Source organism: Mobula hypostoma, chromosome 6 (genome assembly GCF_963921235.1).
Source record: "Mobula hypostoma chromosome 6, sMobHyp1.1, whole genome shotgun sequence".
Taxonomy (NCBI): Eukaryota; Metazoa; Chordata; class Chondrichthyes; order Myliobatiformes; family Myliobatidae; genus Mobula; species Mobula hypostoma.
In genome coordinates this window covers 82885944-82912231 of record NC_086102.1, presented here as the reverse complement: position 1 = coordinate 82912231, position 26288 = coordinate 82885944, and the positions used below count along the sequence as shown (strand labels likewise).

Below are 26288 nucleotides of genomic sequence, written 5' to 3'. Positions count from 1 at the left end.
AACATCTGTTCTCAATTTATGCTTCCAAGATCCTTCCTGATAGCTTCATATTTCCCCTTACTCTAATTAAACACTTTCCTAACTTGTCTGTTCCTATCCCTCTCCAATGCTATGATAAAGGAGATGGAATTTCCTTTATCTCTCCCACTGAAAGATCTGACACCTGACCAGGTTCATTTCCCAATACCAGATCAAGTACAGCCTCTCCTCTTGTAGGCTTATCTACATATTGTGTCAAGAAAACTTCCTGAACACACCTAACAAACTCCACCCCATCTAAACCCCTTGCTCTAGGGAGATGCTAATCAATATTGGGGAAATTAAAATCTCCCACCACAACAACCCTGTTATTATTACACCTTTCCAGAATCTGTCTCCCTATCTGCTCCTCGATATCCCTGTTACTATTGGGTGGTCTGTAAAAAATAAATTATCCTCCACCTCACTCTATTCCTATATTCACTGATGCATGGCACAGGCAGTAATCCCAAGGTTCTACCTTTTGAGGTCCTGCTTCTCAACTTCCTTCCTAACTCCCAGTAGTCTGTTTTCAGGACCTCCTCCCTTTTCCTACCTATGTCATTGGTACCAATATATACCATGACCTCTGGCTGTTCTCCTTCCCACTTCAGGATGTCGTGGACACGATCAGAAACATCCCGGACCCTGGCACCTGGGAGGCAAACTACCATCTGAGTTTCTTTCCTGCGTCCACAGAATCACCTATCTGACCTCCTAACTATAGAGTCCCCTATCACTGTTGCCATCCTATTCCTTTCCTTACCCTTCTGAGCCACAGGGCCAGACTCTGTGCCAGAGGCATGGCCACTGTTGCTTCCCCCAGGAAGGTCATTCCCCAACAAACAGGAATACCTTTTGTTAAGGGGGACAGCCACAGGGGTACTCTCTAGTATCTGACTCTTGCCCTTCTCTCTCCTGACTGTTACCCACTTACCCGTCTCCCGAAGTCCCGATGTGACTACCTGCCTATAGCTCCTCTCTATCACCTTCTCACTCTCCCTGACCAGATGAAGGTCATCGAGCTGCATCTCCAGTTCCCTAACACCGTCCCTAAGGAGCTGCAGCTCGACGCACCTGGTGCAGGTGTGGCCAACCGGGAGGCTGGGATGCTCCAGGACTTCCCACATCTGACACCCTGCACGGAACACCAGCCTCACAGATATACTTCCTGTCTCTATTCTACACAGGCAACCCACCTCGTCTCGACCCGTTGTATTCATATTTAATATAATATATAAAACTAATAATAATGATATGATATCACCTTGGTATCAATCATTCATGGGGAAGCATGGTAGCTTAGTGGTTAGTGCAACACTTTTATAGTACCAGCAACCAGAATTCAATTCCCGCTGCTGTCTGTAAGGAGTTTGTACGTTCTCCTTGTGACCATGTGGGTTTCCTCCCACAGTCCAAGGATGTACTAGTTGATAGTTAATTGTGGTCATTGTCAGTTGTCCCATGATTAGGCTAGAGTGAAATCGGGGATTGTTGGCAGTGTGGCTGGAGGAGCCACCGTACCTCTGCACTGTATCTCAATAAATATTTCGGAGGAGAGAGTCGATGAATATGATGGCGTTCTGTCCTCTTGCTGGATGGATGCAGATCAAAAAAACACAGGAAGCATGACTCAATCCAGCAAAAAGCAGCCTGCTTGTCTGGCAGTAGGTAGTGGTTGTAAGGGTACTTTCCTGATTGGGAGATTCTGAATGATGGCATATCTCAGGAATCGATGCTGGGACTTTTCACTGTCTGTGATCTATATTATCAACTTGGATGTGAATGTAGAAGGTTTGATTAGTAGGTTTGTGGATAAGACAAAAATTGGTGATGTTGAAAATAGCAAGTAGCATTATCTAAGGCTATAGATAATAGAAGGGAGAAATTGGGTGGGCCATTGGCTAAGTTTCATGACACGTGATAATAAACCTGATTTGATTCTGATTCTGAATATAATCCTAACAAGTATGAACTAATGCATTTTGGGCAGATAAGTGGTAGGGCACTAAGGAATATTAATGAACAGTGAGACTAAGGAGTCTAAATGCATGGTTCCTTGTCCATAGCAACACTGGTCAATCGGGTGATGAATCTCTCTTGCTTTCCTTCATGGGTCAGGACAGGGAATATAAAAGTTGGATTGTTATGTTTCAGCTATGTTTCAAAGTGGGCAAATGGTATAGTGCAGATGGGCATGGATGAGGTGGGCTAAAGAGTCCCATTTCTGTGTATAGCTCTATGACTCTGAGAAGTTCTCTATGGTATCCTGATCAACTTTCCTTCATTTTTCACTGAAGACAGATATGTTACACATTGTTTGTGGGGTTGTTATACAAGTTAGCTCCCTATATTGCAACTCTTCTTTGAGTCCAATGCAAAACACACTTACAAAATCTTTGGATCTGCAGGTATGATGACCGTGATGAAAGCTTGATCATTCGTGTCCTACAGATAAGGCATCTCGCTGCTCTACATGTGAAAGATGGCAACAGAGTGTAAGTTAAAAAATATTACAACAGACCTGTGAGTCTGGAGGTCTGATTTATTGCTGCTGTTGTCTCTTATAAAGTTGGCCATTCTGTCAATGAAGTTAATGTTGCCTTTCTGTTAATTTTTTTGAACAAATCTGAACTGGATTCTAATGTGACTTGTGATCACAGAGGAGGGTTGCTTTGGTTCAGTGGCTGATTGCATATTGCACTAGTTGTCAGGGGTTCCAGTTAAATTGTTTTGTCTGGACCTTTCTGATCCCGTGGCTGCGCAGAAATGTGCCATTTTACTGTTGCTTCTGGGGAAGAGAAGTTAAGAGTTAACGGAAATTACCTGAAACTTTGCGGCTGTTGAGAGAGAAACTGGAGGAGAGAGAGTGGGTGTGAAATATCTGATGATATGGGTTGTATTCTAGCTTTGAAATTCTCAATGTAGAAGTATGAACTCTGTTCTTGTTACAGATACATCAGAATTTCGTTGCTCCCACTTGACACTGGCACAACATTTACCTACTGCTCCAAAGCCTTAGAGTTCCAGCCACTCATAACATTCAATGAATCGTTCCAAGTACCAATTCCGCTCAGTATGTTGAAGTTGAAGACCTTGCAGTTGGATGTTTGTGCTATTGACCAGCAGATACAGGAGGAGCTGCTGGTAGGTGTTCATTAATAGGTGTATGATGTCCTCATTCACTCTGCAAGTTTAGGACATGTGTGGAATGAACTTGGTTTTGTGCTAATGTTGAACTTGTAGAAACCAGATGTCCAGACTCAAACTTTGAACTCAAGTATGTTAAGAAGCCACTTCCCCTCAGCGGGAGCTATCCATGTGTGGTCCTGTTATGGTATTCATGTATCATATGATCGCTGCTGACAGCTATGCTGTGATTTCATTCCGCATTCTACATTGTCTGATACAGCAATGACAATGGTCTGCACAAGCCAGGGAGACGATGATAATCCCAGATTCTTGCTCCTTTGTATCTCCCTTCTGCTGAAGGAATGGGACGGAGTGCCGCTGCTGACTGGGATTTGGAGACTTGCTGCAGTGCTGTCTGTAGTAGTTACAGTAAGCTAGGGTGATTCATGCTGGTTGTTAAAGTCCCAGTCACATAACTACTTTGTCCATGGTGATATTCAGCTTGTGCAATGGAGGGGGATGGGGGCTTTGGGGTTCTGATATTTCTATCATTCATTCTATGGGTTTTCTTGTTTTATGGATGTCTGCGAAGAGTAAGAATTTCAAGTTGTAGATTGTATACATTCTCTGATATTAAATTGAACCATTCAAACTATTTTTTAAAATTGGGACAGCTGTGTGTAGGCTCTGAAATAGGTTTTAAATCTTGACATTGTTGTAATTCCTTTCCTTCCTTTCTTTTGTCTAGGGAGTCCTTCAGATAAGTCTAGCTGACATCGAAAGACAGAGTGAAATGTTGCTTCAGTGGTATCAGCTGCTCGTCTTCGGCAGTGCGGGGGCAAAACTGGAACGGAACAGCAGCCAATTCAGCGGGGCTGTCATTGTCGGAAATCCAACTGACAGTCAAACTAAGGTATAACTGTGCACGTACAGATTTGTGCACTTCCCTACAAGGCACCCTACTGTGTGTAACAAGAACTGAAAATGATGGAATTGCTCAGCAGGCTGGGCAGCATCTATGGAGAGAGATGTGGACTTGGGTCTATGACTTTCCGTAGAATCAGAGTTTTACAGTGTGGAAGTAGGCCCTTTTGGCCTAACTTGTCTATGCCAACCAACCAAAATTCCTGTCTAAGCTAGTCCCATTTGCCCGTATCCCCTACACCTTTCTTGTCCGTGCATCGTCCAAGTACCTTTTAAATGTTGTTAGTGTATCTGCCTCAACCACTTCCATTGGCAGCTCATTTCATATCTCTGGGCGAAAAGGTTGCCCCTCAGAACTGACTCTGTTGGCCCTGCATGTCTCTCCATATATGCTTTCTGGTTGAACGTTCTCTGCATTCTCTTTTCACACCAGCAGGTTTTTTTCTACCTTTGTGTGTACAGGTGTCCCCCGCTTTTCGAACGTTCGCTTTACTCATTGTTACGAAAGACCTACATTAGTACCCTGTTTTCGCTAACAGAAGGTGTTTTCACTGTTACAAAAAAAGGCAGCGTGTGCCCCGAGCAGCCGCTCTCCCCGGGAACAGCATTCTAGCCAGCATTGCTTAAACATGTGCCTGTGAGCAGCCGTTAGCAAGATGAGTTCTAAGGTATCGGAAAAGCCTAAAAGAGCTCGTAAGGGTGTTACACTTAGCGTAAAACTAGACATAATTAAGCATTTCGATTGTGGTGAACGAAGTAAGGACAAAGTGAGTTTGGCTTGTGGAAGCTGACGAAGATGATGTTGAAGAGGTTTTGGCATCCCATGACCAAGAACTGATAGATGAAGAGCTGATGCAATTAGAAGAGGAAAGGATAACAATCGAAACCGAATGCAGTAACGAACTGAACGTGAAGCAACTGCGTGAGATTTTCGCTGCAATGATAAAGTACGACTTTAATTTTGAAAGGGTACGTAGGTTTAGGGGATATTTGCAAGATGGTTTGAGTCCTTACAAAGAACTGTGTGATAGAAAAATGTGTGAGGCTCAGCAGTCAAGCAAGCCTTCCACATCAGCCACAGCAGACGACGAACCTCGACCTTCGACATCGAGGCGGGCAGAGATAGAAGATAACCTGCCTGCCCTAATGGAAACAGACGATGATGAGATGACACCCCAGTGTCCCACCACCCCAACCCCCAGGCCACGGACAGATACCGATTCGCGGAGAGTGCAGTGATAGCCAGGAGGCACACAGCACATCTTTAAGAAAAAAGCCAAAATAAGCATGCTAATTAGGTGCCGCCCGACACGTAATTGTCGGCCCAGATCAGAAACAACGCAATCGGAAATCGGCACTGATCTGGGCTGATAATTACGTGCCGGGTGGCACCTAATTAATTAGCATGTTTGTTTCGGCTTTTTTCTTAAAGATGTGCTGTGTGCCTCCCAGCTACCACTGCACCCCTGCATGCTTCGCGGCAATGTATCACTCGGTGACCTGGAGGGTGGGGGCCACTGTACCACCCCAGCCTGCGACAACTCAGTCTAACACACCACCGTCAGTGTACTCGGCGCTGTCCCAATTCCAGTAAGTGAAACTACACTGTACATACATTATTTCTACTTTATATAGGCTGTGTATTTTTACGTTGTTATTTGGTATGATTTGGCAGCTTCATAGCTTAAAGGTTACTGGAGAGCACTTGCGCCATGTTTTTGCCAACAGCGCTTGCGTGAGATTTGCTGCCGACGGCGCTTGCGTGAGATTTTTGCTACGGAGAACAGTGCGGTAATGATTGTAGAACAGTATTTCTACTTTATATAGGCTGTGTATTTATCATAGCATTCCTGCTTTTACTATATGTTACTGTTGTTTTAGGTTTTATGTGTTATTTGGCATGATTTGGTAGGTTATTTTTGGGTCTGTGAACACTCACAAATTTTCCCATATAAATAAATGGTAATTGCTTCTTCACTTTACAACATTTCGGCTTACGAACCGTTTCATAGGAACACTGTACCTTTGGATGGCGGGGGAAACCCGTATTGGTTGTTGTGTTTTCTACCACAGAATTACAGGACTACAGTGTGAACTGGGCCATGTGAAAACTGATGTGGATAACTGAAGGCACGTGCTTGGTCTTGAGTGTGATGGAAGGTGCCAATGCAAGCTAATTTTCTGTTTCCTTTTTCTGAAGGTGTCAATGCTTTTAGCGAGAACTACAGCTCAATTGGAGGCAGTGGAGAAGCAGTTAGCAGAGGAGAGAGTGAAGTTGGAGGAGGAAATCCAGGAAGAAATGAAGGAAGAGAAACTTGAAGCAGTCTCAGAAAGGTACTTTTTTTAAAGTTAAGAAGTGCTGGAAACTCTTGGACAGTTGGACAGCATTTATGAATGTAATGTTAGTCTAATAACAGGTTGCCAGGGCTGGAGAGTGTCAAAGATGGACAGCTTTTTAAGCAAATAGGGAATCTGAGAAAGAATCTGAGGTTGGTACAGGAGAACAAAAAGAGAGTGGGGAATTATTGAATGATAAAAGGACGATGCTCAATGTAAGGGGAATGGTAATGAAGCGGGTACAGAATCAAAAGAGATCTCCAGTGGAGATTTGACTGTTTATCACAGAATAACGGAGGTGTGGGAACAGATAGAAAATCTGTGAGGCACCCAGTGATGTGAAAGGAAGAATCAGGGGGATTATAGACCTCTGTATTGGCCATGTTTTGTTAGGGAATTTTTGCACAGTATGCCAGTTGCATTTCTTTGGTGATTTTGAGCTGTTCTACAGACTTGCTCAGTAGTTTCTGATCAAAACAGATTAAAAATCTCTCAAATGTATGATCATAATAGACTGTTACACTTTGCCTCTTGCAACATAATCAGAAGATATAGACATGACTTGAAGTGAGTCTAGATAGCCTACACGGCCACTATTAAAATAATGGCCATGTAGGTTAATTTTGATTTGACTCACTTCAAGTCTTCTGGTTGTGTTGTAAGAGGCAAAGTGAAGCAGCTAAAGCGAGCAAGTGGTTAACTTTCAGAATAGTCACACTAAGGAGGCAGTGGAAGCAAATGCAGCTTGTTTATTCAAAAGCAGATTAGACAGATTCGTTTCAAAAATTTGCTCTCTAGAATGCACTTTACTACTAATTAAAGCACGATGTGGACAGTGTGCTTGAGAAAAATATTTCCCCAACGTTTCTGGAAACTCTCCCACCATTTTTAGCTATGATTGGGTGTTTGTGGAGTGAATGATAGAGATTTGATTGTTTGCTACGTTGACTAAATTACTGTTATTGTTGCAAACAGGATGGTACAGGGATGTGCCAGAATGTACTGGTGCTGGTTAATCAGTGGTAACAGTTCATCTCATGTTGGGCCTTTGTTGCTGTCTGATTTTAGTCCTGGTAGCTCCCTCAGAGCCATTCTGATGCCGGCTCTGAAGTGGTGGTTACTGTGCCATTCTATTTGGTGAAGTGCCTGATAAGCAGGCTCTTACTGTACCTGGATCTTTTCTCAGTAATATATTTCCCAATAGTGCCACAGTAACCTCTTGCAGCTCAGTGCCATGAGTAGTGATATGCGTTGTTTGCTCTTTAGCTTCCTCAGTTTAATGGTGTTATGGGTTATTGGCTTTGGGAAGATTTAACACTTACTGAGTTATGTAATGCCTACAATAGCTATTGATGGTTGTGCTGATTTCCTACTCCTAGGAGCTGGCAAGCGGAGTCAGTTGACAGTGGGTGCAGCAATAGTGCCCAGCTTAGCCCACAGTATCCTCTGATGGAGCAATTAAGCTGTGTGGACGGAAACGTGGGCCAGTTGCATGAGTTGGCGGATAAAGTCAGCCAGTTTGCTTCTATCAAAATGAGAGTTCCACGAATGAAGGTAGGCATTCTGCTTAGATCATGAATACATGTGGCGTTTGTGTGATCCACTCTTCTCCATCTGAGGCCACCTACAATCTCAGAGAAGTGAACCTTCAGTGGTGTACCTATTTTTAATGTAGGACCTAGGGCTGGGACTTTGTAATATTTCAAAATGCATTGCTTAGAAAGTTTAATTGACCATGGGCTTAATAGGCAACGAATCTGTTCAGATGGTATTAGTTGACAATTACTGGAAGGACGTTGCTCTGTGAGTCTCTTCATCCTCATCAATCCACAATTACTTGGTATCTGTTCCTGGCCTACTTTGGCCCATCTTCCATCAAAATAAATAACCCCTAACTCCTCCATTCTTGCAGCCTTATCATTTCATCTCCAGCTTCCTTTTCTAACATGCTTAAGCACTCTGTCATTCATTGGAATATATGCCCTTCCTTCCAGCGGTATTTAAATTTCTCTAATCGGGTTCTCTTGTCGCCCTGCTGCCAAAATCTCAAAAGTAATGAGAGATTCATAAGAGCATCCTATTCCTTGTTGTCCTTTCTGACCCGTCCGCAATCTTTCATACAATTGTCTATTCTCCTTCGGCTCCCTTTCACCAGCTTGCAGTCTTGCCAGGCTATCCTTGCTTTGTTCTGGGAACAAGAGAATTGCCTGCAATGGTTTCAATTGCTGTTCTCTCACAGTTGCCTCTGGTGCTTCTCAAGGAACTGTCCTTGGCCCATTCATTTCTCCTGTCTGCCACCCTGGGTTTTGCTGTGAAAATGAAGTATCAGTTTCCTTGGGTGCATTGACAAGTCTGAGTTGTACCCCCTACATCAGTTCTCTTGAACCCTCTGCATCCTTAACTGTTGGTAAACGTGCAATAAGAGATGAGAAAACATTTGTTCCAAACCAAAACTTGGTAGGCCAAAACATTGATTTCAGGCCCAGTTCTATAGACTGTTCTGTGGCTCCCAATTCCATTCCTTTCCAGATGTGAAACCAAACAATGTTTGTGTACAACATTTATCTTGAGGAAAGCTTTAGTTAGATCACTCAGTTTTCTTCACTCAGTTGACTCTATCATATTTAAACCTGTCTGCTGCTGAAACAATCATCTTTGCTTTGGTTTCCTCTGTTGCATGACTCTGACCCTTTGCCTGTAGCTAATGGGCACCAAATTCATCTTCATATATTGTTGGTGCCCTCATTGACTCCTGGTTAAGCCTAAATGCTACACCTCCTCCCTCTGCCCCATTCGGGGCCTCAGGAGAGACAACACTTCACCTGTGAATCTGCTGGGGTTGTCTATTGTGTCTGGTGCTCCTAATGCAACCCCCTCTACATTGTGAGGCCCTTTGTAAATTGGGGGACTGCACATCATCCACCACAGGTGGGACTTCCCAGTGGCCCAATATTTTAATTTGGAATTCCTATTCCCATTCCAATGTGTCAGTCATGGCCTCCTCTTCTGCCAAGATGAAGCCACTCTCAGAGTGAAGGAGCAACATCTTGTATTCCATTTGGGTAGCGTCCAACCTGACGGCATGAATTGCAAATTCTTCCAGTAAACAAATACCACCCCCTCCCACTCTTCCTCTTTTCCCCACCTCTTCTCACCTGTCTACCACTTCCCCCTGGGTCCCCTCTATCCTTCCTTTCTCCTATGGTCTACTCTTTTCTCCTTTCAGGTTCCTTCTTCTCCAGCGCTTAACCTTTCCCATCACTTGGCTTCACCTATCACCCTCCTTGCCCTCTCCCCACCTTCTTATTCTGGCATTTTCTGTCTTCCTTCTCAGTCCTGAAGAAGGGTCTCGGCCCGAAACATTAACTATCTAGTTCATTTCCATAGATGCTTCCTGACCTGCTGAGTTCCTCCAGCATTTTCTGTGTGTTGTTCTGGATAAGCAGTAACTTTTTCCTCATTGTCGTTTTCTAATTCCTGGCCTTAAAACATCCTAGGATCTGAGCCCATCTAATGCCAGCACATTGAGCATCCTTAATCTTAATCTATGTGCCATTAGTAACCATGCTTTCAACCACCACCCCCTTAAAATCTGCAATTCCCTCCTTAATCTTCTTTGTGTCTCTATTGCTGCTCCTTTCACACACTTTAAAACCTAATAAGCTTTTGACCACCTGGCTATTTATTTCCTCTTGTGTTGAGTTTTGATTGATGGTGGCATTATACAAATACAGGATATTGCTATGTCCCAAAGTGCCATAGCCCTGATTCCCATTGTTCGTCCTGTCATTGTTCTAGTTCGCTGGAGGAATATTTGAAGGGATGCATACAGGAAATGACTATAAACACAAATTTCACTCTATGCAGTTCAGCAAGCTTAGAAATTTCAGGCAGGTTTTGGCCTTTAGTGGAAAGAGTTCAGTTTAATTCCTATTACAGATGGCTGAATTTCTGTGGCCATTCCCTGTGTTCAAGGATGATTGAGTCCCTCTCCAGTTCAGTGCGTTCTGAGGCAGCTAATAAAGCCAATGTGGGATCCACAATCTCTCCCAAAGACTGGCAGGTGGTGTTTGATGTGGTTTGACAGGTTATGCATGCCATCTGCAATTCCTTTAAGTCTACTGTGCCTTCTAGGGACTCGTATCATTTTGGGCACATTTTCTGAAGGTGAATGTTAAGATTTGTGTTTTCTCTGTCCTTTTGGAAATTTTTTCAAATGACTGAGCTTGAACTAGAGCACCCACTTCAGAAGTCTGGCATCAGGCATACAGATGATACGTAACTAAAGCTTTGATGTTGATTCAAGAAAGGCTCTGACATTTGTTCACTTATACTGCTAATGGATTTGAAGGATTTTATAAGATCACAAGACAATTATATCTAGGAGCTGAATTAGGCCATTTGGCCCATCGAATCTACTCCGCCATTTCATCATGGCCAATCCAATTTTCCTCTCAGCCCCAATCTCCAGCCTTCTCCCCATATCCCTTCATAGAATCATAAAAATCTAGATCACATTACAGGCCCACAATGTTGTGCCGATCATGAAACTGCCTAGAATTACCCTACCACATAGCCCTCTATTTTTCTAAGCTTCATGTTCCTATCTAAGAGTCTCTTAAAATACCCTATTGTATCAGTCTCTACCCCTGGTGCTGGCAGTGCATTCCACTCACCCACCACTATCAGTGTAAAAAATTCTTAACTCTGACATCCCCCTTGTAGCTACTTCCAAGCACCTTAAAATGATGCCGCCTCATGTTAGCCATTTCAGCCCTGGGAAAAAGTCTCTGACTATCCACACGATCAATGCCTCTCATCTTCTTATACACCTCTATCAGGTCACCTCTCATCCTCTGTCGCTCCAAGGAGAAAAGGCCAAGTTCACTCAACCTATTCTCATAAGGCATGCTCCCCAATCCAGGCAACATCCTTGTAAATCTCCTCTGCACTCTCTCTGTAATATCCACATCCTTCCTGCAGTGAGGTGACCAGAACTGAGCACAGTACTCTAAGTGGGGTCTGACCAAGGTCTTGTGTAGCTTTAACATCACCTCACAGCTCTTCACCTCAATCCCACAGTTGATGAAGACCATCACACCATACGCCGGCTTAACAACACTGTCAACCTGCTCAGCGGATTTGATTGTCCTATGGACATGGACATCCAAGATTTTGCTGATCTTCCACACTGCCAAGAGTCTTACCATTAGTATTATAATCTGTCTTCAAATTTGACCTACCCAAATGAACCACATATCTGTGTTGAACTCCATCTGCCACTTCTCAGCTCAGTTCTGCATCTGTTGTAACCTCTGACAACCCTCCTGACTATCCACAACACCCCCAACCTTTGTGTCATCAGCAAACTTATTAACCCACCCTTTTACTTCCTTATCCAGGTCATTTATAAAAATCACAAAGTGGAGGGGTCCCAGAACAGATCCCTGAGGCACACCACTGGTTACCGACCTCCATGCAGAATATGACCTATTTACAACCACTCTTTGCCTCCTGTGTGCAAGCCCGTTCTGGATCCACAAAGCAATGTCCTCTTGGATCACATGCCTCCTTACTTTCTCAATAAGCTTTGCATGGGGTACCTTATCAAATGCCTTGCTGAAATTCATATACACTACATCCACTGCTCTACCTTCATCAATGTGTTTTGTTACCTCCTCAAAGAATTCAGTCAGGCTCCTAAGTCACGACCTGCCCTTGACAAAGCCAAGTACCTCAAAGCCTCATCCTTAATAATAGACTCCAACACTTTGCCAACAACTGAGATTAGGCAAACTGACCTATAATTTTCTTTCTTTTGCCTTCCTCCCTTCTTGAAGAGTGGAGTGACATTTGCAATCTTCCAGTCTCTGAGACCATGCCAGAAGCAAGTGATTCTTGAAAGATCATCACCAATGCATCTGGTTTCTCTTCAGCAACCTCTTTCAGAACTCTGGGACGTAGTCCACCTGGTTCAGGTGACTTATCAACCTTAATATCTTACAGTTTGCCTGGCAGTTTTTCCTTTGTAATAGCAATGGCACTCACTCCTACTCCCTGATTCTCACAGACCTCTGGCAAGTGATTAGTGTCTTCCACAGTGAAAATTGATGCAAACTACTTATTTAGTTTGTCCGCTATTTCTTTGCCCCCCCCCCCCCCATTGCTACCTTACCAACACCATTTTTCAGTGGTCCAATATCATCTATCACCTCCTTTTTACTCGTCATTTAACTGAAAAAGCTCTTAGTATCCTGCTTTTATATAATTGGCTAGTTTACCCTCGTATTTCATCTTTTCCCTTCTTATGGGATTTTAGTTGCCTTTTGTTGGATTTTAGAAACGTTCCTATCATTAAATTTCCCACTCACTTTTGCTACATTATATGCCCTTTCCTTGGCTTTTATGCAGTTCTTAACTTCCCTTGTTAGGCACCGTTTTCTACCCCTGCCATTTGAGAACTTTTTCCTCTGTGGGACATATCTATGCTGCACCTTATGAATTAGACAATAGACAATAGGTGCAGGAGTAGGCTATTCAGCCCTTTGAGCCAGCACCACCATTCACTGTGATCATGGCTGATCATCCACAATCAGTATCCCTTTCCTGCCTTCTCCCCATATCCCTTCACTCCGCTATCATTAAGGGCTCTGTCTAACTCTTTTTTGAAAGAATCCAGAGAATTGGCCTCCACTGCCTTCTGAGGCAGAGCATTCCACAGAACCACAACCCTCTGTGTGAAAAAGTTTTTCCTCAACTCCGTTCCAAATTGTCTACCCCTTATCCTTAAACTGTGGCCTCTGGTTCTGGACTCCCCCAACATCGGGGACATGTTTCCTGCCTCTAGCGTGTCCAATCTCTTAATAACCTTATATGTTTCAATCAGATTCCCTCTCATCCTTATAAATTCCAGTGTATACAACCCCAGTCGCTCCAATCTTTCGACATATGATAGTCCCGCCATCCCAGGAATTAACCTCGTGAACCTACGCTGCACTCCCTCAATAGCTAGAATATCCTTCCTCAAGTTAGGAGACCAAAACTACACAATATTCCAGGTGTGGTCTCACCAGGGTCCTGTACAACTGCAGGACCTCTTTGCTCCTATAATCAACTCCCCTTGTTATGAAGGCCAGCATGCCATTAGCTTTCTTCACTGCCTGCTGTACCTGCATGCTTACTTTCAGTGACTGATGTACAAGGACACCTAGATCTCGTTGTACTTCCCCTTTTCCTAACTTGACACCATTCAGACAGTAATCTGCCTTCCTGTTCTTGCCACCAAAGTGGATAACCTCACATTTATCCACATTAAACTGCATCTGCCCACTCACCCAATGCAGATGAATTATTCCCAGAAACTTCAGCCACCTCTGCTCTGCCGTCATCCCCGCAGGCATACCCCTCCAATCAACCTGGGCAAGCTCCTCTCTCATGCCTCTGTAATTCCCTTTATTACATTGCAATACTGATACATCTGACTTAGGCTTCTCCCTCTCAAATTCCTTACCTTAATCAAATCTGGGTTATTACACAATACCCAATCTAAGATGGTCTTTCCCTGAGTAGGCTCAAGCACAAGTTGCAGTAAAAAAAAAACATCTTGTAGGCATTCAACAAATCCCCCATTACAAATATGGAGCAACACCTTATATTCCGTCTGGGTAGCCTCCAACCTGATGGCATGAACATTGACTTCTCTAACTTCCGTTAATGCCCCATCTCCGCTTCATACCCCATCCCCTATCTATTTATTTATTTATTTTCCCCTTTTTTTTCTCCCTCTGTACCTCTCACTATAACTCCTTGTCCATCCTCTGGGCTTCCCCCGCCACTCTTTCTTTCCCCCTAGGCCTCCCGTCCCATGATCCTCTCCCTTCTCCAGCCTCATATCCCTTTTGCCAATCAATTTTCCAGCTCTTAGCTCCATCCTTCCCCCTCCCTCCCACTTTCAAATCTCTTACTATCTCTTCGTTCAGTTAGTCCTGATGAAGGGTCTCGGCCCAAAACATCGACTGTACCTCTTCCAGTAGATGCTGCCTGGCCAGCTGCATTCACCAGCATTTTTTGTGTGTGTTGCCTGATTCTCCTTTATCTATCCTGCTTGTTACTTCAAAGAATTCCAACAGATTTATCAGGCAAGAATTTCCCTTGAGGAAACCATTCTGACTATGACCTATCTAGGATCTAGAACCTCTTTCAAAAGGAGTTGGCTACTCTGGGCAAATAAGAATATTTTTTAAGTTCAGAAGTTTGTGAATCTTTAGGAATTAAAAAGTAATATTTATTTATTGAGATGTAGTGTGGAATAGGCCCTTCTGCCCCTTCATGTCACACTGCTCACAATCCCCCAGTTTAATCCTAGCCTAATCACGGGACAATTTACATTTTAGGGTTAGAACTGTGGGAGGAAACCAGAGCACCTGGAGGAAACCCACGCAGTCACGGGGAGAGCGTACAAACTCCTTACAGGCAGCAGTGGGAAATGAACCTGGGTTGCCTGTACTATGATGCATTGTGCTGACCACTATGCTATCGTGCCGCCCCATTTTCTAGCTGAGAAGGCTGTGAATTTGCGGTGCAGAGTATGTTCAGGACTGCGATTGAAAGGCAGAGACACAAGAGATTGCAGATGTTGGAATCTGGAGCAAAGCACAAAAGGCTGGAGGAACTCAGCCGATCAGGCAGTTTCTGTGGAGGGAGATGGGAAGTTGACATTTAGGGCAAAGGCGAGTCTAGATAAAGGGTCTTGACCTGAAAAGCTGACTGTTCATTTGCCTCCGGAGAGATTGTTATTTGGCTATTTGAGGGAATCAGGGGATCTAGGATTAGTATGGGAAGGTGATCTCCTTAGGAAACGATCAGTCATGATATTGAATTGCAGAGCAGGTGTGAGGGAATGGGGTGATCTGTGCTGGATTCTGTTTTTTATATTCTGATGAGATTAATGGCCGCATATCACTCACTGTTTACTTGTTGACCTTAATATCTCCATGGTCCAATGCTGAATGCACAATTTTCTTGTTGGATGTCTCAGTGATAGGTACTTGAAGATTGCACTTGGAAGCAGCTAAACAAATTAACAACACGTTCTTCTCCAGCAGTGATCAGTTAAAAGTGGGCAGCTGTGACTGTTTTCACTTTTTGCAGGTTGATAAAGAGACCAACACGGAAGAGCCCTTCCCTGAAGAGGTTATGATTCGATCAAAAGAAAGAAGCAATCGTCGATCACGCGGGTCTCCTTTTGTACGTAGTAGCACCATTGTCCGCTCACAGACCTTCTCACCAGGAGCCCGGAGTCAGTATGTCTGTAGAGTAAGTAATCTGTAATACTAAGGAATGCACATTTACCATCTGTGCCCTGAAACAGTGGTTATCCTACCACTTTACTTACGAGAAGTACGAGAATAAGGGAAGCTGTAATAACTCTATGGAGCTGTCCTAAAGTCTTCGTGAATTGAGGGTGATCTCATAATACTTCAAAAGGGGAGATACAAATATGAGGCACAGTGTAAATAGATTTTATTAATTTCCTAATGAGCCCCCTTACAATATTTTAGGATGAACATGAGATTATTTGGCTCCCAATTGTTTAGCAGAGTTTGTTTTGCTGTGGAAGGATGGTGACCGTTGGGAATGGATGGGTGGGGAGCCCAAAGGGCACAGGGTAACTGCTCAGGGGAGGCCACTCAGAGTTACCAGTCACATTAATTGTGTGGCGGGCAAAGAGAAGCACTCTAATACAATCCTGGCTGGTGTTTGAAGTCATTGAGTATTAAATGTGACCCAAACCATGGTGGAAAATTTAACATTTGATGCCTGTGCAGCTGATTGCTATACTCTCAGAGCAGAATTTGCAGAGATAGTGATTTCAGCCTGATTTCAAATTGCTTGGATACCATTAAATGTGGATTAATTTCAACCAAAGCAGCCTGCCATCTGCTCCATACCTGCTGGGATGAGCTGCACAGTAAAACAAGCGCATTGTTCCATCCTGATGCTTTCCTGCTCTTTTGGGGTTATGTGAAAGTTATCTCTGAATTCGTGGCTGTCTAGCATTGAGGCTGGAAGTGAAGGTGCAGAGAAATATTGACAAATGTTCTGGGAATAGGGAGGGGCAAATGGCCATTTCACCACCCACGTAGAGTCCGGGCAGTACCAGTAGATCATAAGGCATAGATAGAGGAACTCCTTGTTGTTTTCTGTCTCCTCCAGGGCTATGGGAACCGAGACATAGGTTTAAGGTAAGAGGGGAAAGATTTAATTGAAACTTGAGAGGCAAGTTTTTTCCACAAAGAATCCTATGTATGTTCAGTGAGCTGGCGGAGGAAGTGATTGAGGAAGGTACAATCATAACTTTCACACAACAATTGGACAGGTGCATAGATTAGAATGCTGGTCAATGGCACATGCTTGGATGGGCATCTTAGTTGGCATAGACTACTTGGGCCAAAGGGCCTGTTTTGTGTTGTATTACGCTATTACTCAGTAGGAGCTTTTAAATAAATTAACATAACTAATTAAAATCCACTTCTTCGAGGAGTGAGGATGTGCAGCCTGGTGCGTTCACTACTGATTGCTAAGTGATTCGATCACCCTGTTACAGTTTGGTCATATCGGGGTTGGGATGCAGACCCGAATTTCTGCATCTGAATGTAACACATGAGAGCAGTGCAGTTAGCTGCTGGAAAATGTGATCAAAGCTCAAAGTACATATATGTCACCATATACAACCCTGAGATTTGTTGTCTTGCAGGAATACTCAGTAAATCCAAGAAATATAATGGAATCAATGAAAGACCACACCCAGTAGGATGGACAAACAACCAATGTGCAAAAGACAACAAACTGTGCAAATACAAAATAAATAAAGAAGCAATAAGTATTGATAACATGAGATGAAGAGTCCTTGAGAGTGAGCCCATAGGTTGTGGAACAGTTTAGTGATTTGGGGCAAGTGAAGTTTATCCCCACTGGTTCAAGAGCCTGATGGTTGAGGGGTAATAACTGTTCCTGAATCTAGTGGTGTGAGTCCTGAGGCTCCTGTACCACCTTCCTGATGGCAGCAGGGAGAAGAGAGCAAGATCTAGGTAGTGGGGGTCCTTGATGATGGATGCTGCTTTCCTGTGACAGTGCTCCATGTAGATGTGCTCAGTGATGGGGAGGGCTTTATCCATGAAGGACTGGGCCATATTCATTACTTTTTGCAGGATTTTCCGTTCAAGGGCTTTGGTGCTTCCATACTACCAATGTGATGCAGCCAGTCAATATACTCTCCACCACGCATCTGTAGAAGTTTGTCAAAGTTTTAGATGTTACGTTATCTTCGCAAACTTCTAAGGAAGTAGAGGTGCTGCCGTGCTTTCTTTGTAATTGTTCTTACATGCTGGGCCCAGGACAGGTTCTCCGAAATGATATCACCGAGGAATTTAAAGTTGCTGACTGCTCCACCTCTGATCCCCCAATGAGGTGTAGCTCATGGACCTCCAGTTTCCTCCTCCTGAAGTCAATAATCAGCTCCTCGGTCTTGCTGACATTGAGTAAGAGGTTGTTGTGGCATCACTCAGCCAGCTTTTCAATCTCCCTTCCATATGCTGATTCATCACTACCTTTGATTCGGCCAATGACAATGGTGTTGTCAGCAAACCAGAATATGGCATTGGAGCTGTGATTAGTGCAAAGTGAGTAGAGCAGAGGGCTGAGCACACAGCCTTGTATACCTGTGCTGATGGAGTTTCACAACTGAAGTTAAAAATGAGCCTTTACTGTTTCATATATAACCTTGTTCCTCATTGCAGCTGTATCGAAGTGACAGTGACAGTTCAACACTTCCAAAACGATCACCATTTATCCGGAATGCATTCGAGCGATGCACTCTGCGTTATAAGCAGGTAAGCACTTTGGATAATTTAGGGCAATTGACACTTTCAGCACAAAATCATTATAGTACGTGATTTAGGTTGTTTTGTTGTACACACACATACATTCCCTCAACTGTAACTGGTGGTGAGTACCTCAAGGTGGTGATCATTCTTTTTCCCTCCACCCCTCCCCACCAATTCAGCACAGTTCTAATTTGGCTTTGACTCCAATGCCTCATCCCACACTAGCTCCCCACCTAGTGGCAGGCTGAGAGCACAGCAAGTGCCCACTGGGATGAAATTTTCCTTAAGGGTGGAGGTTGTCAGGCTGCTTTTAGCATCTACTTGAAATGGTGAATGGGATTTCAGCTTAATTTTCATTCTCAGAAGAGAGCCTCCATCAGATTTGTGCTCCCATAGCACTGTGTAACTACAATGTGTGTTGCTTCTTCCCTGCAGCCTATAACTGTGAAATTACCTACAAATTAACACAGAATTCCTCCATCATTTTGTACACCTGTGCCTGACCCCCCCCCCACTAACCTTTCGTTCCTCTAAAGAAGATTGTTTTTTTTTTGAACGATCAGAATAACTAGTTCTTTCAGATTGGCTTATTCACATAGCTCCCCTCTGAATGTTTCCCAAGACCACTAACTTTTCAGGTAGTTCCTCGGGATCGAGGAGGACTTGGTTGCACTCAGGTTCTAAGGGGGCTGATGTGGGGGTGGGTAACGGGCGAACAGACTCCATTGCGAGTGGGGCAAGAGGTGCTTGATGGGGTAGTTAGGTGGTTTGGCTGGAAACTGGTGCCCTCTTCCTGCTGGTCTTCCATGTGTTCCCTCTCAACAAAGAGACTTGAGTTGTCGTTGTCTTGATTACTTCTTCCATCTTGACCACCCACTGCCCAGGGAGTAGAGGTGTTGCATTTTTTTCCACAGAGGCTTTGTAATATCCTTGAATCAATTTCTTTGTCCACTTGGGAATGTCTTGCTATAACATAGCTCAGCATAGAGTCTGTTTCAAGAGGCTGGTGTTGAGGACACCTGATGGCTGTAGCCAGCCCTTTGGAGTCAACTGGGTGGAAATGGGACCTCAGTGCTGGAGTTGCTGGGAGAGTGTTTGTTTATCCTGCCAGTGTATTTAGAAGGTGTTGTGGATGCCACATAGGTGGTATCTCTCCTGTGATCACTACAGTCCAATGGAGCACAACTACATCATCCCTTGTGAGTGTAACTTGCCAGATGTAATCTAACCATCAGCCTGAGTAATAGAATGGTGTCTTTGATTTGTATTGAATGCTTCTTTTAAAACCATCTATAAGTCTGTTTGCTTTAAAAGTCCATTTTCATTGGCAGCATGAAGAGCTTCAACCAATCTGAATGATAATGTATCCAAAACGGCCATTTGTCGAATAGTAGCCTCAGAATAGAGGGTCGTCCTTTTAGAACAGAGATGAGGAAGAATTTCTTTAGCCAAATAGTGGTTAATCTGTGGAATGCCATCACCACATGCTGCTGTGGATGCCAAGACATTGGGTATAACTAACTGAGAGATTGATAGATTCTTGATTTGTCAGGCATGAAGGGATAGGGGGAGAAGGCAGGAGACTGGGGCTGAGAGAAAAAATGAATCGGCCATGATGAAATGGCAGAACAGACTCGGTGGGCTAAATGGCCTAATTCTGCCCTTTTATCTTATGGTCTAAAAGGTTACAAGGAGAAGGCAGGAGGATGGGGCTGAGAGGGATAATCAATCAGCCGTGATAGAATTGTGGATTCAATGGGCTGAATGGCCTAATTCTGCACCTATATCTTAAGGTCTTATGTTCTTGTTTAATTATTTGAACTACATTTAAGATCATTAGTTGTACAGATGGAAGTTATTTGTGACATGGTTGATTGTTCAAGAGTTCTAATTTGGATTTTAAAATGCTGAATAATACAAATTCACTTCTTGGAGTATTCGCCTGGATTTTTGTTGGTTAATTTTAGCCATCCTTCAAGACCCCACTTGTTGAACATCCTACTCGGACATCCCTGGACCTGGAGCTGGATCTCCAGGCATCCAGGACAAGGCAGAGGCGACTGGACGAGGAGCTGAGTGCATTACGGGAGCTGAAGCAGCGGCTGGAGGAGAGCAGGAGTCGGGGGCAGATTGACTTGCCTCAGTGGATCCTAAGAGACGAGCGATTCCACAACCTGTTGAAAGAAGCAGAGAGGCAGGTGTGTGGAAATTGCTTTGTCAGAGCGGTGAGCTGTGCTCGTTGTGATTTCTTAAAATGGCAACAGACCAGGTTGAAGATCTAATGAGAGAACTTTGTAGTGATGAAGCATTAATTTATATTTTCCCCTTGTAGAAGTGCTTGTGTCATCTCTTTTTCTCTTCACTATCATTCTCTTTTAACTGCGTGCATTAAAATGATATCAGAAACCAGGAAGCTAGAAGGGTCTTTGCCCAGCTGTCAACTCTTTACACCTTACCATAGATGCTGTCTGACCTGCTGAGTTCCTCCAGCATTTTGTGTGTTACGGCAAGACATGTTGCTCTTTGTTTGTTTTTTGTTACTGGGTAGATTGAAACTTAGACAGTATTGCTGAAAGTTCACATCTTAACAGGTATGCATTAACCTTAGGAGTTAACTGTAATGGAAGAAACAAATTGTTGTCGTGGAAACAAAATCACTGGAGAGAAGTACTGTTAGATATGAAGTAGTCTCCTTATTCAACAAAATGAAACACTGCAGGCAACATATTGAGAGCCCCTTCAGAAGAGGCCTCCTTGATCCACCAGTACACCTAAAAGCATTTTAATCAGCATTGTCTGGTCTTCCCATTAACTGCGATTCACAGCTTTTCAGAACCCATTGTTCAGAGCTGCATTTTAAATTTAATCTATTGGACAGATACATGGATGGGAGGTGTATGGAAGGATATGGTCTGTGTGCAGGTCAGTGGGACTAGGCAGAAAATGGTTCGGCACAGCCAAGAAGGGCCAAAAGGCCTGTTTCTGTGCTGTAGTTTCTATGGTTTCTATGGTTACAGTCTATGTTCAGATTTGAAGATTGGTGACTGAAGTTATTTGCTGTAGGTTCTCACCGACAAAACGCTCTAACACAAATCAAAGGCTTTATCAATCTAATTGGACATTTCTTCACTTTCTGGCTTCTATCCTCAGTTCTGCTAGGTATATGACATTCTTGAACCAATTCCTTGGGAAGAAAAGCTGAGTGGTTTCCCTTCCCCGGGAAGGAGTAGCCACCTTTAGCAGACACTGTAAAAGGGTAGGCAGTTTCTTTTGTGTTTTACGGTGTGGAGGGGTTTGCTAGCATTGTCTGCAAAGAGCCTAGAATGCATCATCCTCTGGCTTAGAGGTGAGACTAGATGTCTGAACTAGAGCTTGCTCAACATGTGTTGTGGCTGGCATAAAAATCAGATTCCATTTCAAATGAAGTATCTGTACAAAGATTTCACAGTGCGTTTGGATGAGTGATATAAATGTTTTTCTTTTGAAACCCATTTGCAGGCAAGGCAAACAAAGTCCGAACAGCGCCAAGAGCAAGCGGCCGAGAAAATGTTGAAAAAAGCTGCAAAGGAAGTATATCAACTGCGAGGACAAAGCCAAAAGGAACCTTTGCAGGTTCAGTCCTTCAGGTACAGAAAAGCTTTCCATGAAACAAATGAGCATAGTTTAGTAAGTACGTACCTGTGGTTACGTACACTGTCTAGTAAACTATTCCTTACATTAGGGCTCCACAAACCAGTTTCAAAATGGCAAAGGTTTTGTTCTTGCTGATGTTCTTGCAGTTCAGAAACAGGAAGCAAACGCCAGAGCTGCCTTTCACTGCTACTTGGATAACTAGTCTGTCTCATTTACCTTGAGCAATGTGTTTTTCCTGTCCTCCATGCAAATATCCATTTAAACTCCTTCCTTAAATTGGGTGGTTTTCCAGTGTACTGTTATTCACTTCAGTAGCAATTTGACATGTTCCCCATAAACTTCAGGAGACAAACTTTAATTTCAGGCTGGATAGTGAGATTAAACGGTTCAATGGTTCCATTGAAAATCAGTGAATGTATACAATATACAACCTGAAATTCTTCCTCTCCGTAGACACCCTTGAAACAGAAAAAAATCGCCAAAGAATGAGTGACAAAAAAACTTCCAGGATACTGATGACCATAGATGGTCTCTGAGGAAGGTTAAAGAAGAGCAAAAGTTTAAAATGAAAACTGTATTACTGAAAAATTGCACCTCTAAATAAGTTTGAAATGGGATTTAAAGCTTGTGTTTCCCATTTTATCTTTTCCTTTTTTTTACTTCCCCCAACATAGATTTCTGACTACTTGTTTAATTTTTTATTATTGTAAATTTATTTTCCAAATACACATTTCTTGCTACATCTAATATGGAGCTGGGAAGAAGAAAGTAGGCTGCAACCTTTTTTTAAGATATTACTGTGCGGGACATAAATCTCCTGATGGGTCCATCTCCCTCTCCCCTAACCTCTGCTTTGTTTCCTTTCCTATGTGTTTATCTAGTTTCCTTCTGAAATGTACTGTTTGGTTTGCTGCAACGGCATTTTGTGCAATGGATTCTTAATTGGAAGAACTCAAAGTATAAAAAAAACCTATACCATTCATTGTTGGAATTAATCTAAAATACATGTTTTCTGATTATCAATTATCCTGCTGATGGATATGGGTTAAAATTCCCTCCATGTTCCCAATACCCTTAGTATTTGATTTAATGATTAATGTAACTTCAGTATCCATACCACTGGAGTCCTGGCAACCTGTGTTACCAGCTATGCTCAAGTTGTAGTTCTCAAATAACAATGCATGTGTGCAGAAGGAAATCTGAATGTTGGCCCTTGCTTAAGGGGAAAACAATAATAAATCTCACATTGTCAATGTTAGTGACATGTAAGGAATCTCTTTAGTTTCAAGGAAATGACTCCAGCTTTCCAGTAGCAAGTTGTGAACATTCATTCACAATCTCTGGACTGGGAAATCTATGAAAATAGTTTGCCCACTGGCTTGCCAGATGTAGAGTTGTGTAAGAAAGGTACTGAGGCAAAAACTGATTTACAGTTCACCATCATGTTTTACTTTGTAAGTATCTTGGTTAAAGTTAAATCTGATTATGAGCTTTAACAAGTAATTGTGTAACAAATACTTGCATCCTTTGAAACTAGTTAGTAGAATGTAGACGTATAATGTTGCATATGCAAGGGGTGTTGGTCTTATCTCTGTTGTGAACACAAAGTGAGGAAATATTGTCAACAATCACAAGTATTTCTCTATCGCTGACTTTTTTTTAATTGAACCCAACTTTCCCTCATTAAACGCAAACAACAGGAATTCTGCAGATGCTGGAAATTCAAGCAACATACATCAAAGTTGCTGGTGAATGCAGCAGGCCAAGCAGCATCTATAGGAAGAGGCGCAGTCGACGTTTCAGGCCGAGACCCTTCGTCAGGAATCCCTTACTCACTCTTCCTTCAGTTAGTCCTGACGAAGGGTCTCGGCCTGAAACGTCGACTGCGCCTCTTCCTATACATGCTGCTTGGCCTGCTGCGTTCACCAGCAACTTTGATGTATGTTGCTTTCCCTCATTATGTAGCTATGGTGTTTTAATGCTTTTGCAGCCAGTAGAGATAATTTAATATATATTTGGGATTTTTTTTTCTATTCACTATAAAGGCTCAAAGCTTTTTCCTTTTAAAACAGTGCTGGAAGACCCAGTAGGCCAAGCAGCATCTGTGGTAGCAAAGGGATGAAACTTGTTAAGGGAAGATGGCCACTCTAGAAATGAGGGGAGAGGGGTGAAACAGGTTGGTAGATTTGTGGTGCAACCAGCTGGAGAGAGGGGAGTGATGGGCAGATAGAATCAAATAGGGCAGGGAAAGGAGAAGTGAGCCAAGGGTAAAGAAGCCCAGGTGGATCGATTGGTTATGGGCAGATGGAACCAGGTTCAAGATGGTGACGTCCAGGTACTGAAGGGGGAAGGGATGGAAAAACCGAATGAAGGGAGAGAGAACCTGAGTAGGCTGATGGGAGTGAGACACCTGAGACTGGAATCCCTAGTGAAGGTGACCAGGAAATTGGAAGCTGTCAAAATGCCAAGGTATGAAGAGATCTGTTCTCCTTGCTCCTTTTAAATCTGTTCTTCCAAGTTCTTAGTCAGATTATCTTATTGGATTGGCAGTTCCCTCTCCATCTTGTGTGGAGCCTCCTTCACAAAGTAATCCTGCACTTGCTGCTCACTACATCTCCCCTGCACAACTGCAGACCCACACTTTACACTGTCAGCATCTTGGACTTTGGTAACATTGCCTTTCGTTTCATCACAGAGAGAAGATGGCATTTTTCACCCGAGCACGAATCAACATACCACCTCTGCCAGCAGATGATGTATGACACTTTACTCTATTTTAACTATGAAGTATTTATCAATCTCAATTTTACTTATGTGAAGTTACTAGAAAAAAAAAAGTTAAGTGATTTTTATTAAACACTTGTTGCAAGGGTTATTCCTATACACATTTTGTAAAATGAAAAAAGGAAAAAAAGCTATATACTTATATTATAAATATATATATATCTTTATATATATATTATAATTCTAGAATTGCAGCGAGGCACTGTGTATCCTTGTTGTGAAATTAACATCTCTGAAGGAATGGTATTATGTAAAAGATCAAACCAAGCTGTTGTATATCTTTTTTCAATTTCTGTGCACTCTGATGTATGTGAGCTTAAAAGGCTGGAAGATGGAAACAAGGCCAGCTTAATCATGTCCATTGTAATATAAGTTTCTTATTTAAAAAATATTTTCCTTGAAGGAAAAGTCTCAGTTTTAGGTGTATTTTAAGACTATAAAGTTCTGCAGTATTTTTGGGTGCACTGGAATGAAATCTTAAGCTGGCTTTGTTTCTGTTACCTGATGTGAAAATACTATGCGCTAATTATTAATGTTACTTTAGTATGTTTCAAGCCGCACGTATACTTTTAGCATTTTATATTACCCTATGCCTTTACACCATGTTGTAACGTTGTAATCTTTACCACAACTGTTTATTGTATAAAAAAATTCAGTAGTGACATCTTTCAATATTTTTACTATAAAATAAAAAAACCCTTTATCAATGATTGTGGAGAATGTTATTTGCAGAGAACAGCTTAGATCTTGCATTAGTTTGCTACCATTATTAATTCACTTTATGCAAAATGTCTAGTAGGTATTATTTACAGCTTTTTACTGTCATAATTACATCTGAGGGTAAATCGCAGTATTTATTTGCAATTAAGTTCGAGGCTACCTGTTTCTAGTGTAATATCCCTGCATTGTATCCTTTGCATTGACCAAATGTGTAAAGGAATGATGCATGCCTGGAAGTTCCAGGGCATCACAAGGGGTGACAGTGGGTGTCAAGAACACTTTGGATATTGGACAACCACTGAAATCTGGTGCCTGAGATGGAGAGTATATTCCACACAGCCCCTCCCCTCCTTGAGCATTTAGTTTGGAATGGGTCTATGGGTGCAGCAGCTGGAACCTGAAGGAAGTTGGGTCTGGGGACATAGTGGAAGACTGATGCCCAGGGAGTGTATTGCAGCAAGGGTCAGGGAATGGGCGAAAGGATGAGGAAGGTGTTCATTATCACTGGAAGGATATTGGGAGATCATCATTTTCAGTGCATTTAATTAGACCCACGTGGAAAACAAAGAGACTGCTGGAATCTGGAGCGAGAAAAAAAAATTTCTGTAAAAACTCAGTGGGACAAGCAGTATCCACAGAGGCAGAGGGATGTTTGACTTTTCACACTGAGACCAAATGCTGCCTGACTGCTGAGTTCATCCTGCACGAGAAAATCTGCAAATCCAAAGCAACACACATGAAATACTGGAGGAAGTCAGCAGGTCAGGCTGCATCGATGGAAAAGAGTAAACAGTTAATGTTTCAGGCCGAGAGGCTTCCTCAGAAGTCATTCAAGGCGCGAGGACCCCTGAAGAA

The 26288-nt window shown here is 42.9% G+C and overlaps 1 protein-coding gene across 1 annotated transcript in view; it reads left to right on the top strand.

Annotated features, from left to right (window-relative positions):
- wwc3 (WWC family member 3) overlaps positions 1-25414 on the top strand; it is a 242686-nt gene extending 217272 nt beyond the window's left edge. Inside the window, exons 14-23 of the mRNA XM_063051088.1 lie at positions 2430-2516; positions 2973-3165; positions 3899-4063; positions 6275-6408; positions 7791-7965; positions 15562-15726; positions 18210-18302; positions 20264-20494; positions 21795-21922; positions 24625-25414. Of these exons, the coding sequence (XP_062907158.1) occupies positions 2430-2516; positions 2973-3165; positions 3899-4063; positions 6275-6408; positions 7791-7965; positions 15562-15726; positions 18210-18302; positions 20264-20494; positions 21795-21922; positions 24625-24691 (1438 nt within the window). The 3' untranslated portion in view covers positions 24692-25414. The remainder of the gene's footprint in view (positions 1-2429; positions 2517-2972; positions 3166-3898; positions 4064-6274; positions 6409-7790; positions 7966-15561; positions 15727-18209; positions 18303-20263; positions 20495-21794; positions 21923-24624) is intronic.
- The last annotated feature ends 874 nt before the right edge of the window (positions 25415-26288 follow it).